At 42.1% G+C, this 17482-nt stretch overlaps 2 protein-coding genes across 3 annotated transcripts; one reads left to right on the forward strand and one right to left on the reverse strand.

Moving 5' to 3' along the window:
• The first annotated feature begins 246 nt into the window (after positions 1 to 246).
• cracd (capping protein inhibiting regulator of actin dynamics) lies at positions 247 to 6833 on the forward strand. Of its 2 annotated transcripts, none has more exons than XM_056277828.1 (7): positions 247 to 343; positions 720 to 878; positions 1701 to 1913; positions 2077 to 4435; positions 4868 to 5058; positions 6112 to 6271; positions 6616 to 6833. In XM_056277828.1, the coding sequence occupies exons 1-7, from the start codon at positions 302 to 304 to the stop codon at positions 6774 to 6776; spliced, it is 3285 nt and encodes a 1094-aa protein (XP_056133803.1). In that variant the 5' UTR covers positions 247 to 301; the 3' UTR covers positions 6777 to 6833. The 2 variants fall into 2 exon arrangements, with proteins under 2 accessions (XP_056133803.1, XP_056133802.1); XM_056277827.1 differs by having other exon boundaries at positions 271 to 343; positions 720 to 875.
• Positions 6834 to 8515: 1682 nt separating this feature from the next.
• Positions 8516 to 17054, reverse strand: aasdh (aminoadipate-semialdehyde dehydrogenase). The gene is made up of 16 exons (XM_056276824.1): positions 17039 to 17054; positions 16204 to 16432; positions 15834 to 15954; positions 14893 to 15191; positions 14568 to 14760; positions 14202 to 14443; positions 13944 to 14050; positions 13682 to 13854; positions 12196 to 12523; positions 11948 to 12066; positions 11441 to 11830; positions 11059 to 11389; positions 10800 to 10963; positions 10339 to 10464; positions 10050 to 10181; positions 8516 to 9070 (listed from the first exon to the last, which is right to left on the reverse strand). The coding sequence occupies exons 1-16, from the start codon at positions 17052 to 17054 to the stop codon at positions 8663 to 8665; spliced, it is 3378 nt and encodes a 1125-aa protein (XP_056132799.1). The 3' UTR covers positions 8516 to 8662.
• Between the last annotated feature and the right edge of the window lie 428 nt (positions 17055 to 17482).

Here is a 17482-nt window from a genome sequence, read left to right on the forward strand (position 1 = left end):
TTTTAGTTCTGTATTGGTTGGGTCAGACTGGCCCATCTGTAAATTGGATTGGTCATTCAATGTTTGTTTGTGTATATTGGTTTACTGGGTGAGTCAACACCATATTCAAAAAATGAATGAATGAATGAATGAATGAATGACTTTTTTAATGAATAAATCAATGTCAGTAACAAATACTGAAACACGAGAGCCGCCCTTGTTTGTCTGTAGGGAGCTGACGACCATAGGCTCTCGAGCTCTCTCCCACGACAGCATCTTCATACCTGAGGAACCGGTGAAAGAACCCAGTCTAGATCAGACCATGTCCCAGGAAAACGTTTCTGATAAAGTTAGGAGCCTGCAGGTGAGTCGTGTGAAAATGTACTGTTAGTTATTGTTCAGTTCCCTCATACAGACTTTTGCACATTTGTACATTATTTAAATATTTGTATATAGATATCGATCCGAGTATACCCTCTGTGTACTCCCCAGATTTTTAACTTTTTCATTTTTAACTTTTAGATTTTATTCCTGTCTAATTGTTATTCTACTACTTCTTTTTGCACAGTTCGGGGTTTGCCCCCCCCCCCCCAAAAAAAAGCATTTCACTGCTCATTGTACTTGTACGTGAAATATGTGACAAATAAACTTTTGAATCTTTGAAGTTTTGTTTCTTCTCTTTTTCTACGTCTCAAGTGACTCAACAAATAGCTTTTTTCCTATTTTTGTTCGTCAAACAGAGGCAGATTGCACAAAGTATTAAGTTTGGCCAGAAACCCCCTTCTCAGAGGAAGAGTGAAGGAGATGAGGACAGTTCAGATGAAGAAGAGGTTCCCCGGAGCCCTATAAAGCTATTGGCCCATGTGGAGGCTGAGTCAGGACAAACAGAGCCAAAGGTAGTAACAAAGAGCATTTTTAAACCTGTAGTTTTGTTTGCTTCTTTTTTGAATCAGGGGATAATTTGTTGCATTGTTGCAGTTACCCATGGTATCACCAACCACAATTTGTAAGCAAACTCCATGTATGAACAAACTCTTCCGTCATTAGTCTAACATTTGTGCAATTTTGTCTTCCGGGATACACACAAGCAGTCTGTTTGGAGTTAGTTAGAAGCATTTTTGCCATTTGACAGACTGAAGGCATTAAAGTGAGCAGCAGATGTGTCAGTGAATCATTGTATTTCCTGCGATCCTCTGATTTACATACATAACACAGTTCTGTATGAACAATTCTGACTTGAAAAATTGGACAGTATCTTGGAACCATTGTCTTACAGCTGAATTTTATGAGATGGAGGTATGCTGTCTTGAGTCCTCCACAGGAGAGGGCACACTGTAATAATCACCTACTTTGATTATCCTGCCAATTTCAATTGGGTCAGATTGTATTCTCACTGCAAAAGGACCGCTCTAGGGTTTGTTTGGAAACACAACAAGACCCCCTCCATTTCCACTTGGTCCTCAGTCCAATTGTTTCAATTCGCACTTGTGTGCAATTGTTGTGTTCACGTGTCTAAAAAAAAACAAAACAGTTTAAAGGAGGAAATGCCCCAGGGTTTGAAATAATACTCCAAATGAACTAGGATTGAAAACATTCTACTTACTGACATCTCCTGATTGTAGCATCTCTTTTGTTTCACATTACACGTAATTGTCAAGGTGTAGGTATTCATACCTTGATGTATATCACTCTAGTCATTTTTCTGTTTCCATGACCAACAGGTCCAGGGGGCACAACCGACCGGAACACACAGCACTCCGGTAAAGTCCCCCAGGTCCAAAAGAGTTCTTCCACCCACCGGCACTATTGAGTCCATCAATCTGGATGCTGTCCCACAGTCTGTTCCTCGCTTAGACAATACTGCTGCCAAGCATAAACTGTCTGTCAAACCTAAAAACCAGAGAATCTCCCGCAAACACCGTCGGTTTACACAGGTGAGAGAGGATCTAGCCAAAAGATTAGTTGTCCCTTAGGAGAATAGGCAAGGAATGAGGATGGTGCATTTGTTTCATTTCTTTGCCATAAGTTTTATCATTTAATGTGGTGAAAAAAGAGATTAGTTAGAACTGATCAAAACTGTATTTTCCCATTTTCCAGGAGCTCCAGGAAGTATCAGTTCCCAGTGTGCTACAAGAGGACCTTGAGGCAGCAGGCATTTCCACAGACAGTCAGCACAGGACAGCTGCTGATGAGCCTTATTATGAGTCCCAAGACATCTCTACGAAACAGAGGCTACATGAGGAAGACAGGTGGGAGTCCAAGGGGAGGAGAGAGCTGGAGGAACAGAGGCTCAGACAGGAGGAAGAGGAGCATATGAGGAGGGCAGAGGAGGTAAAGCTGCATGAGCTAGAAGAGGAGAGGTGCCGTAAACAAGAGGAGGATCGTATCCATAAAGAGGAGAAAGACAGAAGGCACAGAGAGGAGGAGAAGAAGAGGATTCAGGAGGAGGAAAGAAGAAGGCGAGAAGAGGAAGAGCAAACCCAAAGGGAGGAAGAAGAAAGGATTCGAGAAGAACAAGAATGCCAACTGAGGGAGAAGGAAGAGAGAATATGCTTGGAAGACCAGAGGAGAAAGGAGGAGGAAGAGAGAAAGAAGAGAGAGGAGGAAAGGAGGCAGCAGGAGCTTGAAGCAGAACATCTACGTCTAGAGGAGAAACGGTTTCAGGAGGAAAGCGAAGAAGAGGAAAGACAGAAAAAACTAGAGATACAGAGGCAGAGGACAGAGGAGAGGAGGAAACTGGAAGCAGAGGAGAAAAAGAAAAAAGAAGAGGAGGAACAGAAGAGACTATCATTGGAGGAGACTGATGGCAGCTTGGATCCACAAGAGAGGAAGAGGAGAGCAGAGGAGCTGCGCTGGAGAGAGATGGAAGAGAGACAGAGGCCTTTTTCATTCAAAGTGTCCTCCGGTGAAAAACAGATTTTGTTCCAGAAGGTCAACTTAACACCTGTTACACCAGTCTCTGGTCACCAGGGTGGTGCTGTGTCCGACCAGCAGGAAGGTACAAAAGCCTCCTCTCCTGAAGGACCAGAGTCCCCAAACCTGCCGTCATCTCAGTATGTCCCCCATACAGCCATCTTGGTGACAGGGGCTCAGCTCTGTGGGACTGCGGTAAATTTAGACCAGATCAAAGACACAGCCTGCAAGTCCCTGCTTGGTTTGGGTGAGGATAAGAAAGCCCTGAGTACCCCGCCAACCAAGAGCAAGACCTCACCAGACCGCATGTGTGGCAAAACCAAATCCCTCAACGAATCTTCACTCTCTACAGACCAGTCCAGTGCAGCTATGCTGGCAGAATGGGCTAGCATTCGATTGAAAATATTCAAAGGAGCAGAGGAGGGGAAGTATGAGGATTACCCGGACCTGAGCCGAAACAACAGTCGTCCTAGCAGCGAAAATTTGAATCAGTCTCCTTTCTCACACACCAACCTCAGGAAGACCATGTCTGCCAGCGCCAAGTTCTCGATCACCCCAGCTAACAAGAAATTTGGAGACTCAAATAGGAACTCTGAGTTTTTAAGTCCAGAGGACAAAGAGGGAGGAAAGCAGGTTACTCCATCTGACAGCCACCCTGCACCCCCTGTAGTCTCCCTAACCCCAGTTAGCAAAGCTCAGAATAGGACAAGTAAGACTGTCCGTATTGCAGACAGAGGGTCAGAGGAGTGTATGTTTGCCAAAGACCTCCCCTCTTTCCTGGTTCCCAGCCCTGGCACCAAACCTGAGGGGGAGGAGATGAAGGGCAGAAGTCAGGGTGAGGCAGAGGACATCGACAGCAGAGAACAGGGAGAGGAAAAGAGCCAAGACAGTGATGATAAACCTTCTCCTTTCGGCATAAAGCTGAGGAGGACCAACTACTCCCTCCGCTTTCACAGTGAACAGTCTATAGAGAAAAGGAAGAAAAGGTACAGCGCTGGGGACAGTTTTGATGGGGTCCCATCACCCCTCACACCCATAGAGCCAGACTCTGATGCTTCTTCTGTGTTTTCTGATAAATCAAGCCCCACTTCACCTCAAAACGAGGGCAGAGGGAGCAAGTTCTTACATGCAGCTGCATCACCTGCCATCCCACGGTCCAAACCAGGCAAGTTGTCTAGCGCTGCCATGCACAGTGAGAGTGAGAAAGTGCTTTCCAAACCACCATTCTACCAAAGACCCACCACATCACCCAAACCTTCTGGAGCTGTTACGACCCCTCCTCCATCACCGCTGCCCAAAGTTGTGCACAGGGATCCTGGTGATGCCATGGCCCAGAGATCAGTAGGAGCAACAGATTTATCCAGCCAGGAACAGGCTGACAAGGGTGAGGAATCCTCAGCAGTGGCCCAGCTGCACAGAAGCAGCCAGGGCCAGACCCAAGGGCAAGGGGAGGATGAGCCCAAGGAGAAGAGGTCTTTCTTTCCCTCTATCAATATCCCATGGAGAGAAAAGGTGGACAGAAAGACAGAACTCATCAAAAGAGGTCAGTTTTACCTTGGCCAGCCACTGTAGTGCTCACCAGGGCTCTCTCGAATGCATTTAATTGAAAAAGAAAAGGGGGGGGTGTATGCAGCAGTGGAATAAAGGAGGTGGGTCAACCAAGTTAAAGGAGCTGCCAACACACCTTAAAAAATATCCCTTGTATTATTTTCAAGAGGGCTTCAAATGGTGTAAAAAAAATTTTTAGACTTTCAGCCTGCTGTGAAAATGAGGGAACCATTAGTGTGTACTTAGTGCATTAATTACAGTCTTGACATATAAAATCACTTCTGTGTTTAGAGAGCAAATAGTCTAAAATGTACTCATTATGCATGGGTTAATGAGGTCCTGAAAGTGTCATATGACACAATGAGTTGTGTTTGTTTGGTTTTTTTTAAATATGGTGTCATAACACTATGGATATGTACCCCTACAGAAAAGCCGTCATTACACAGCAGGCATTCACTGGACAGTGCACGGGTCCAGGAGAAGGAAACGGGCCCCTTATGGATCACACTAGCACTGCAGAAGCAGAGGGGCTTTAGGGAGCAGCAGCAGAGCAGAGAGGAACGGCGCAGCCAAAGAGAGGCCAAACTGGCTGAAAAACAGTCTAAGGAGAAAGAGAGTGTATGTTCCCTTAACTGCATATATAGTTCCAGTTCTTACATTAACTTAGTCTCATGAGGCCAAGACCTCAAGACAATACAATAACTTGGTGGTCTGGGGAAATTTCATCTCAGTGTTTTGACATTTCCCGTCCACTGGATTCCAGGAGCAAAATTTTGATTGGCTCCATTTGTCTGCCAATCACTGGCACTTTAATATCTTGTCATGGGTAGATAATGTCTAGCCTTGCAAACCCAGCCCACAAATTTGGCTTCCTTCATTGTAGTCTGGCAGGGCTCAGTAGGCATTAATTTGTTGGGGGCATCATTAATGGGTGTGGACCAAAATTACTTTGCAGTTGATTGGATAAGCATTTAATCACTCAGAGCTGCAAACTCCATAATGGAGAACCAGAGCACCACACATCCAAACAAACTGGTTTGCAAGTAAACGCCTCCTCTATCACTAGCAAGTCGGTCCATGTAGTTTGTGATTATCTGTACATTACACTCGCTGTCTTTGTATATGACATTAATTGAACTAATTCTATCTTCAAGCATAGCTATTTGTTGTTATTTTCAAAATACAGAGCAGCTCATTGTCTTCATCCAAACTGCTCCATATAGTTTGCTGATTGGTCCGGCTTCTAGCTGCCAGAATCAATCAAATCTCAATGGATCCATTCCAGACTAATAATCTTGAAGTGAACTGAATTGAGCTCATGAGACTTAGGCTGGCTTCATGTGGCTAGAGTATGTGATATTTTGTTTTGGGCAGCATTTTCAACTTCAACAAAATATGGAAGATTCCATTTTAAACTTGGTGTTAATGCAAGTCTGAAAAACATAAAATTAGTGCTGTGAAGTCACTGCTAGTGATGTGTTTGCTCCATTTTGATTTGTCACACTCGTTTTCTCTGCCTCCATTGGTCTGAAACAAGTAGAGAAATTCAACTCAGTCTTAACACTTGTGTTACTGATTCTGGTAGGGGTTGACATTTTCCCAGCTCTCCCCTCAACTCCTTCTTTTCCTCTGAAGGCAATCACCTAAAAAAAAAACCTTAACATTTTACAGGCTACACTGGTCAGTCCCTCAAACAGCAAGGGAAATGGAAGCACCAGCCCTTCGAAACCTCAGACAGCAGAAGAGCCCAAGAGACCTGACAGCCTCCTGGGGCGTTTTGAGCGTAGAGACCACCTAAAGAAAGCGAACACTCTGCCCAGTTCTGTTACAGGTAAGAAGCTCCCAGGTGAAGATATTGGAAAGGTCTTCATCAAGACTTTCTGATAGACCATTTGGATAATATTGTTACATTTGTGGGGTGAGATATTGAAATGTGCGCTAACTTCCAGGATTTGGAGGTTATCATAACCGAGCAAACACACTACAAAAAAATTACCAAACCGTTACAATGTTAAGCAGTTAATAGCTCTACAGCCACTATAACAACTTCTAATGATTATGGTTGTTATCATGTTGTGAAAAGATAAAAGTGTCATCTAGTGACTTGTCAAAGAAACGGTTATGGTATAGTTTATGGATTTGTTATTAATTTCTGTCCTGGTCCATGTGGTTCAGTTGAGATTGCAGACTCCACACCATCGCCACCTGCTGTGAAGGATGTGTCAAAACGCTTCCCCTCCAGTGACTCTCCCCAGGTGTCCACAGAGCCAGCATGGCTGGCCCTGGCCAAACGTAAGGCCAAAGCCTGGAGCGACTGCCCTCAGATTATTAAATAACGTCCTCAAAGAACCAATCCAGCTTCAAATCGGACGCTAGCCTGCATCAAGACTGCACACTGCCCGTTGGAGTATGACGCACCTCAAGATGTACACCATTAACCCAGTTTCAAAGAAAAAGGAAAAAAGATCTGACCTCGCATTACTACAACCTTCCAACCCTACACAGCAAGTAATGTCCTCCATTGCCTTGTAATCATACACTGGCTGAATTATTATCACATTAAAGTGCACTTCATATTCAAATATTCAAGAACAATCAACATCTAAGCATCTAAACATAAACAAGCATTAAAAGTATGCACTTCCTCTATATGGAAAACACAAAAGCATATGTCCTCAGAAGACACATAGGTGTGACTAAGGTGTTTGCAATCAACCCTGAACATATTGCCGTCAGGGACCACAAAAAACCTTCAGCAGCCAATCACAACCATGACTGACCATTGCAATAGCCAACCCCAGTTCCTCGATTTTGTAGCCAATGGGGTCACCATGGTTGTACATAGATCATGTGCTAAACATGATTCCACATAACATTCATCAGTACAAGAGAAGAACTCAAGGCTCTAAAACATGACATGGCCTGTGTTCAATCAACCGAAGTAAATGTTCAGAATAGTGTTTTAAGGGCTAACAGCAACAATAATCTAACATGTTAAAGGACCCTACCAAGTCTCTTGAATCTCCTTTGTGTCAGCATACTGAAACTAAAATGGGGATCTTCTCTGTTACATTCCCTTTTTTTGGTATTATTTAAAGCAATTTATTTACTTGCATTGAATCAATAGATACTGTATCTCTTCTGAGCCTTGTCGCTGATGTAAAAAAAAGAAAAAGAAAAAAAAGTCTTGGTTTTTTTTTTTTTTTACTGATATTCAAAACCTGTTCTCAGCATAACTCTCACTGTGCCCGTGATGACTGTGACAGCTGTGAAAGAAGCTATCATATAATTTTTCATTTGAAAGTTACCAGACTGTTTGTTAATCAACACTAATAAAATCTGTCATAATCACATTGTGGGTGCAATGAAACACAGCGCTGAAGACCGCAAGTGTTATTGGACATTTACTCTGAACTGCACATTATTCTCACTATTCTCTGAAGATGTAATTTCAATTTTTTTTGCTTTGCTAGCGAGAGAGCGAGTCAGAGAGAAAGAAGCAGAGAGAGAGAACAAGAGAAAAGCAGAAAGAGAGAGAGAGAGCGACCACCTGCTTGCTGTAACGTACAATCCTTGTAGCTGTCCTGCTATAACACAACTGTGTTTGTAGGCTTATGCCATCACTTCCTTGTAATTGTGATTTGAACTGGTTAGCCTTACGTAATGTAAGCATTTCTACTACAGAACTCCAGCATTCTTGTCTCGTGTCACTACTTTTCTCACTTCTCAATGTAATGATCTGTATGTATGTAAGTAATTATGTACGCAAGTCAAAGGTTTTACCAGAGCTCTGGTCAGAGAGAGGCCCCTAAGGCTGAGTCACTTTGTCATTTTGTTTTTAACTTTGGTGGTGCACAATAGTGTAGTGTACACAGTGTTATACGTAACAAAAATGTTTGGTAATAATTGCACTTTTTTGTCCCACTTAGAGGTATTCATGAGAAAATTCTTAAGAGATGCAAATGTTATGAATAATGTAAATTAAATACTGATGTCTGAACTGAAGGTTGGCAGAATCGTTTATTTCCCTACCCTTTATTTCAAATATTGAACATGCAGATTTTATTTAGTCTGGTTTCATAGATTAAAAAAAAAAAATCTGTTTGGCCCAACAGTCTTCTCACAGTGTCTCACTAGGAGGAACCAAACAGCCATACACGTATTTCCCATGTTGTATTCATGTTTAATGCAAGCACACATGGGAGTCATAACCAAAAGGATCTCAGGAGTTCCTTTGCCTTTCCCTTTTGTCTGTCAGCTTGATGCAGTACACAAAGTCATTGCGACATCCCACCACGAGGGAGTGTTTCCACACTACGGGGGAAGAAAACAACTCACCAGGGAGAGTGAGGGAACTGACCAGTGTACCCTCCTGGCCATCCAGGATCCATATCGTTCCATCTGTGGAGGCTGTTCCCACAAGGATGCCCCTTCTGCCCACAGTAGAGCCACTAAGTGTACAGGGGCTGGAGTAAACCTTTGCTGAGGTCTGAAAGCTCCAGATTAAAGAGCCATCAGTACAGTTCAGACAGTACAAAAGACCATCATGTGATCCACAAAAAACCCTTTGCTGGTCTGGAGTGTAAGTCGGTGATGAGAATACGGGTCCTTTAGTCAAAAACTCCCAAAGCTGGAGAGAAAAACAAGCGCCACATAACACAGCTGTGAGTTAGAAAGGTATTAAACACAAGTGTTAATAGACAGGTGTTAAAGGATAACTCCCCTTTCTTACAACCTGGGTCTTATTTTCACAGTTGCGTTGTGCATATCAGTTATAATTTTGCTCACCAGTTTCATATTGGCCATTTTGGACATGGAACCACTGTTAAATGCAGCTTTACAACAGTAAGGTTAGGCAACTGAACAGGAGCCTTAAACCTGCCCTTTCAACAACTAAAAAGAAAAAAAGAAAAGAAAAAACAACTAGTACCTAAGTTAGACTGTGTACATGATTTCCCATTACCTATGACTTCTCAGTTGTATTGTCTGGGTAGTTATAATGAGTAATCCTATCTACGGTGTCGGCTGGTCATTCCTACATGTCGAATCAGGAAGTAGTTCAGCAATGCAATGGCTCATTGATAATATTGAACATTTCAGGTAATAACTTTAAAATTGGACTTTTGTTTTCACTTCCCAATACATGGTCTATAAAACTGACTTAAATTGGACTTCCTGAAAGATGTCTGATGCTCGTCTTCCATTCTCCCATAAGACACTGTTGTAAAGCTGTGTCCAGCAGTGGTCTTGTACCAACATTTTGTCAATAAACTGGTGAGTAAACTGATATTTTTATTTTCTTTTAAGATTGTTTTTGGCATTTTTCGCCTATATTCAATAGCGATAGTTGAGAGAGACAGGAAAAAAGGGATGAAATCCAGCAAAGAGCCCAGGCTAGATTCGAACCCAGGATGCTATGGTAAGGACTCGGCATTATGTGGTACGTGCTCTACCAGGTGAGCCACCGGGGCGCCCCTGTAAACTGATATCTTAACCGACATGTGCGATGGCAAGAACTAAGACAATTAGACCAAAGTTGTAAAAAAACAGAATTATGCTTTAACAGGTTAAATTGGAAAAACTACTTCAGTCTTATTTCTGCTTCTCACCAATTTTCCTGTGTTGCTGAAACAACAAATGTTTCCATCCACAGAGCCAATCACAACCTGACCATTAGCACCATTTGGAGATGAAAAAAATGGAGTCCCTCTGGAGTACGTCCATAGGACATCTCCATTATCCTGTAACAAACATTTAGACAGGTATAACAATTAGTGTATGAACAAAGCTATTCAGCCATCTAAACAAAATACAAAGGTTTTGCCCAAAAAAAATGAAAAGAAAAAGTTACAGAATTGTTCACTAAACTCTGTTTTGTGTTGAGATAAGATCACTCACGGGGTTGAGACATAGGAGGAGCCCTCCGAGTGACGCCACATATAACCGTCTGTAGATAAGGTCAAGGTATGGGGAAGAAAACACAGCCCCACCCTCACAGTGTTGCCTCCACGCACACTGACAAACCTGAAAAACAAAGACATATAATCCAATAGATTTAGGCCATCCAGGTACTTATGGGTATAAATAACTCCAAAGTGTTTCATCTTTAGTCTGTTAGCATTATGAAGTTATTCATTCTCACCCTACAAAATACAATATGAACATAAAATGTGACATTATTAATAAAATTACAAAACGATCCTTGGAGTTGGTTCATAGACAATATAAAAGCATGTGGTGTAGATGGCTTGCTATGAGTTGGAGACAACTGCTTTACCAGTGAATTTTCTTTTTTGTTATTTTGTTATTTATCACCGCCTCTGCGTAAATATGTCAAACACAAGGATTATCATTCTTACCTGTGGATTTAGGGCATAAACATGGCCATCATGTGAGCCCACTATCACCAGCCCTGTGAGGGGATCCACAGTCGGACAGCTCTTCACGGCGTCCCCTGTCTGAAATACCCACCGAGTCTCTCCAGAAGCCGCACATAAGAAATACACACAGCCATCGTAGCAACCTGCGGACGCAAAACAATTTGGAGTACAATTACTTATAGTCAAGCTTTTCACCATTGGATAGAACACAACATTAGTTCAAACTGTTGGTACATACCGACGACCACAAGGGTTCCACAGCGAGTCACAGCAGCCGATGACTCAATCCTATTCCCCAGGACCCGTTCCCACAGCAGCTCTCCCGTGGCCAGGTCGAGGGCCTGCATCCTATGAGAATGGGAGCCGATGAACACAGTTGTTTTGGTTAAGCCTGGTCGCTGATCTGCCCTTCCTTGCACAAGAAGGACTGGTGAGGCATCCACACATCTGCCCGTGTCTGAGGACCAGCTCAGATCCAGCCGGGGCGAACCGGTCTCTCCACTAGGGGAGTTTCCATTGCTAAACCTCCTTCCACTGGTTCGTACAGTCAACGAAGGCCCTTTGTCCGTCTTCCCGTCAGAAGAATTATTATAGGTTTCTGAATTTGTCATCATCTCTACAACCTCACCTGCCCTTCGAATAACCTTTACTGCCATTGTTTCGGAAGAAACGCCAATCTCCTCTTGTTTCTGTGCATCTGCTGTACAACTGGTTTCTGTGCGTTCCCTTTTGGCCAGCACTTCACAGAGAGGATCTGCTTGCCGTTTTTTGCCATCAGATGGAGATGTCGAGCTGTTCTCAAATGGGAGTGTCATTGTTGCTCTGGTAACGTGGTTTAGTACAGCTAAGAAATTTCCATCAAGTATGACTTCCAAAAGTCCTGGTAAGGCTGTTCCTACAGCAGTGATGATGTCATCATAGAGGCGCAAAGCCTTCAAAGAATCTCCTCCACTAAACAGGAAGTGAGATTCCCCCTCAACGGCTGCATCTTTGGCAAGACCTAGAGCATCCTATCAATTAAATGAAAAAAAAATTTAATGAAAAAAAAATATCACTTTTATAATAACAGGCAGTAAGTAAATAAAATATGTGCTGAATTTTCAGAGGTGATACATTTTTGTCCATACTTGCCACAAAGACTTCAGTTTTTGTTTTAGTTCGGCCTCATTCCTCAATGAATTATCACTCGCTAAACGCTCTCTCTGCCTTTGGTATATTTTCATAAGTGCACTTGCATCTACTTTACCTGCCAAAGAACAATGTCGCTATTAGCAACAGGGCTATTGAACATTAAAAAAAAAAATCTTGCTTTTTAAACTGACAGACATGAGCAATTGTTTCTCTTCAGCACTGACAACATTCCTCTAAAGCTCACCGTGGGAGGACAGAGGTAAGGCGGGAACAAGTACAAGTGTGTCTGGAACACTGTAACCGGGCACAAGTAAATTCAGATGGTGGAGAATCGCCTTTTGAGGGTCATTGTTTGAAGTGTATCTCTCTTCATGGTGGCCTATGGAGGAAGTGAGGTCTTCCTGATTATCGGCAGAGGCAGGGGGACTTTGGTTCTTATGCTGATGTACAGATGGGAACATAAAAGTTGCCTTTTGATCTCCAGATGTAGTTGCCACAACAAAGGCCACCAGCCAAGAGCCTTCATACAGACCAACAGCACAGGACTCTACCTCAGGCAGGCTCATTATTACCTGGAGAAATAATTAAGGAGCAATGAACAAGATGTAACATTTAGAATAAAAACTGTCTCAGGATCAACTGACAAACCTACATATATGCTAAATATGTCCAAGATGAATATGTGCAATATTCTCACCAACTTCTACCATTGCTTCTCACCAACTTCTACCACTGCACCATAGAGAGCATCCTGACCAGCTGCATCTCAGTGTGGTATTGCAACTGCACCTCAGTAGACCAGAGAGCTCTACAGCAGGTCATCAAGGCAGCCCAGCATATCACCGGTACCCAGCTCCCAGCCATAAAAGACATTTATCACAAACGCTGCCTTCGAAGGGGTCTGAGCATCAGCAGAGATCCCACCCACCCCAACCATGGACTGTTCTCCCCCCTGCGCTGTGGGAGGCGTTACAGTAGCCTCAGAGCCCGCACTACCAGGCTCAAAAACAGCTTCTTTCCACAAGCTGTTGCCCACCTGAACCTGGCCATCCAGTGAGTGTCTGTAGATATTTTTAAATATTTTCTACTCTTGCTCTTTTTTAACTTATTTTAGCTTTTGGTCTTCATGTGTATATATCTTATACTGTGTTTGCTGTGTTTATCTGTGTCTGTCTTGCACTGTTTGATGAAGCCACAGCCCTCATTTAATTTTTAACATGTGCCTGCACATTGTTTTTAATGACAATAAATTGAATTGAATTGAATTGAATTAACTGTTCAGTTTGAGATGCTGCCCCATGGCAGGCCCTATAAGGAGCAAAAAAACGCCTTAAAAAATCTACAATAACTTGTGAAATCAGAATCCATGTGGCCTCCTACACTCCCAATAAAATGTACCCCTACATATTCCAAAAGTGCACTGCCCTAATTAGACTAAGATGTAATAACAATGTCATTGCAGTCCTTCCATTTATTTATTTTTTATTATAAATCATGTATTGTAGACAGTATACTGGATGAAGAAGACCTCATATTCTATTCTCTGGCAAATAAAATTGTATTCCATTACATATCTTTTTAAAATGTTTGAATCTTTTAGTTTAGGCCTCTATCAGACCAAAATGTACTATATGACAACAAACATAACATATAAAGGTCTAAAAAACAATAACTAACCATAATAAGTCTACAGGCTTATCATATCAATAAAAATGACAAAAACATCTCACTTGCTGCAAGTTATCCAAGTTCACCCGTTGACCATGACGTTTGATCAGCCTGTCTCTTCGTCCAAGGTAGTAAAGGTGTTTGTCCTTAACCTTCACCCAGTCACCAGTAACTCGCATTGTCCCAGGGACAGCAGCTGATTCATCATCTAAGAGGCACACTCTGTCCTTTCCACCTACATCAAAGGTCAAATTATCTGGATGGGATTTGTAACAGCAATTGTAATTCATTTGAGTATGTATATGTGATTTAAGTCTTTCTCACCTAGGAACACCTGCCCCTCACCCTCTGTGACAATGCAACCCTGTTCATCTCTCACTTCAAGAGTTGTGCCCATCAGAGGGCTTCCAAGGGGTATACAGAGTGGAAACCTGTGAGGTGTGTACCAGTGTGAGGTGTGTACTGATGTTGAAAATACATCTTTCACATGCAAGTTTTGACTGCAGAAGGTTGGACATCAGAGTCACAACACAAGGAGGTCATACAGTGAGCTCAAAACATGGACTGGAAAAGGAAACTCACGGCTCATTGGACTGCAGTACACTCTCTGGAATTTGGTAACAGCTGGCCCAGCAGGACACCTCAGTGATGCCATAGATATTGTAAATGTGAGTTTTGTTTCCCTCCTGTTTCCAGCTCTTGATCAGGGCTGGGGAGGGGCAGGCCTCACCACCCAGAGCCAGTACACGGAGAGAGGAGCCGGCAGACAACACCTCTCTATTTAGAATATGACGACCAAAGCGCCTCAGCAGGGTAGGGGTGACCTGATGCAAAAACAAAAAAAAAAACAAAAAACAAAACACCGAATCATAATAAGAATAAAGTGGTACTGCAGTCACAGACATGACATAGCACCTCTTGGAGCAAACAACTGATGGATATATTTACCTGCAGGACAGTTGTCCTATGGTTCTTAAATAGCAGTTGAGCCAGCCGATTGGGCATCTTCTTTATCACAGTGGGGACAATGAGGAGCTGGGCCCCAGATGATAACGCCAAAAAAATTTCCACCACAGATGGGTCAAAGGTCAGTGGGGAGGCCAGGAACACTACATCCTCTGCACTCATCTGAAACAATGTTCTGAGCAGAGAGGTGCTACTTATAAATAACAGTTTTGCTATGGAAAACAACAAGTACACTTCCAAATACATTGAAAGCAACAATTTTCACAAAAAAGTGACAAAAAAGTTACAACCAATTCTTCAAGCTGACCTGAGATGCAGTATATTGGGTACAATACACTTGTGTGGTACCCTTACAATCTTTGGAAGTCCCGTTGTTCCAGATGTGTGTAGCACATAAGCTAAATCTCTATGTCCAATATCTTCTGCCTGGATTGCCGAGGAAGAGAGACCAGCATCATCCAAATTCTGGTTTCTTTGTTGTTCTGCTCCTTCATGGTCGTGTACAGCAGGTGGCAGTAGCTGTACTTGTATTAATGTTAGGTTGTACTCAGTCAACACTGCACAAACTTCCATAGTAATGAGTTTGGAGAAAGCTGTCTGGAATCGCTTGATGGAGAAAGAGAAATTAAGATTGACATAAATATTCATACACAAAATAATGTTTTTCATTGTCTAACATCAACATGAGTAACAACTGATTTACATGTAAAATAGTTTTTTGTCAGCTAAGCAGTAGTATACGTCTTTAGAAAAGGATTTACGCAGGTTATAAAATGCACATGACAGATTTTCAACTTGCATTTGATGTGAGGAATCAACTTTTATGAGTTTTATTACATATTGTGCAAGGATTACATAATGTCACTTAATCCATCTCTGTCATTTGACTACTGGTGGAGCCGTGCATATTAATTTTAGCCAACAGCACTTACTCATCCTGCTTATTTCAGGCTTTAGGGGTCTGGAAAAATTTTGCTTACACTGTTAATGTATAAAAATTTAGTGGAATCCCCTTTTTCATTGTGGTACAACAATAGTAATTGAGGACGCAAAGATTGAGTACTCAATTTTCTTTAACTGTTGTTTATAAATGAGAATGATAGTCAAACTGAAGCTAAGAAGTGTAAAAATTATTGATCGGTTCAGACTATTTACATTTGAAAAATGTCCCCTGATTTGGAGGAATTCTGTCTTGTAATATGTTCGATGAATGTGATCTGTAACTGTATAACAAATAAGGTATTCAACCTCAAGCAACTTAGTCTGCACTGCACAGTACTTGATATCACACTGGCTCATTACGCGTACAGAGAGACGTCCAGGGGCTTCTGGGTCAAGCACTGCATAAGCAGCAGGTAACTGGAGAATTCTGCCAAACACAGGAAGGCAAGATGACCAACAACTTTGGGATGGGGGTCATGTATGACAGCAAGATTTATAATCATTTCTTAAGCAGAGAGAGAGAGAGAGAGAGAGAGAGAGAGAGAGAGAGAGAGAGAGAGAGAGAGAGAGAGAGAGAGAGAGAGAGAGAGAGAATGTTCAATTCCAAGACATTTTATTTCATGAGTTAACTTTTTTTAACTGACTAAAATATACGAGGACATGATGACATACTCACCCCAGAATCCAGACAGGTAGATACAAATCGGTATCACAATACAACGCAATCACTCCATCATTTCTTAAGCAGTGCCTCCGCAGATTATGAGATAGGTCATCCCTAAGCGCAAAAACCTCGCCATATGACAGAGACACAGAATGTCCAGAGCCGCTTTCAAATGTGACAGCGACTCTGGCGCTGTCCAGTGAAGCAGATTTGGCTACGATATCTTGTAACATCTTCTGATCTATCTCAACTGATCAACTCTACACTTTTCCTAATTAGAATTTTAAAAAAAAGGCTCGGGTTACAAACATACTAGCATGTATTTTTATTTTGTCGCGTGATGATAACGTCATATCCAAACGTAATGTGACTGGGTCAACCTGTGTCCAATCAGCTTACGCTATTTTGAGGCGGAAACTTTGAAAATGACAAGGCGCCTTTCCGGGTGTTTTTTTTTTAAAATCCATGCTAATGTAACGTAGGCGAGTCTGCAGCCGTTAGCTTTCATCGAAACCTACCAAGATAGTTTGTTTTAATTGGATATATGGACGAGGAATTGTTGGACCATCTGTATAAAAATGGTGCTAATTTCAAAGCAACAATGGAACGAATATTCGAAAAGGTTTGTATGTCCTTGCTCTCGAACGAATGTAGAATATGCTAATGTGCGATGTGAGACGTATACGACCGCTTGATGTTTGATATTCGATTTTGAACTTTACGTACATTTGGAGATGATAAAAACACTCCAGCTTAATTACACGATCAAGAGTATGGAAAGTACACTATAATATGGTGTGTTAAAAGAAAACTTGTCGCTATCGTTTTTTTCCGAAGACAGCTTCACTTTTCACAATATTCATTGAAAATGAATAAAATCACCTTTACACCTCTAGTAATTCCAAAACGAAGTAACTGACTTCCCACGAGAGATATTTAGAAGAAACTCTGTTTTAGAAGCTTTCTTACAGAAATGTACACTAAAAAAAAATCCATAAAATTGCCTTTCTCATTCTGATGGCTGTAGTAGCTCCACGTTTGAAGCAATACTCAAGCGATACTGTTGAAGTCAAATTACATGGAACTAAATTATTTTTTCTTTCAGAAAATAATTCACTAAAACTAAGCAAAAACGTTTTTTTCCCTCATTATGGCTGCTGTAGTAGTTCCCAATTGACTCTTCGCTAAGCCCCGCCCTAGAACAGCCACTGTCCAATCCTACGTTAGTAACCGTTACTAAGCAGGGGAGGCCTGGCAAGCTATCGAGGAAATGCCGAAGCGGTACGCTTAC

The sequence above is a fragment of the Lampris incognitus genome, chromosome 3 (assembly GCF_029633865.1).
Source record: "Lampris incognitus isolate fLamInc1 chromosome 3, fLamInc1.hap2, whole genome shotgun sequence".
Classification (NCBI taxonomy): Eukaryota; Metazoa; Chordata; class Actinopteri; order Lampriformes; family Lampridae; genus Lampris; species Lampris incognitus.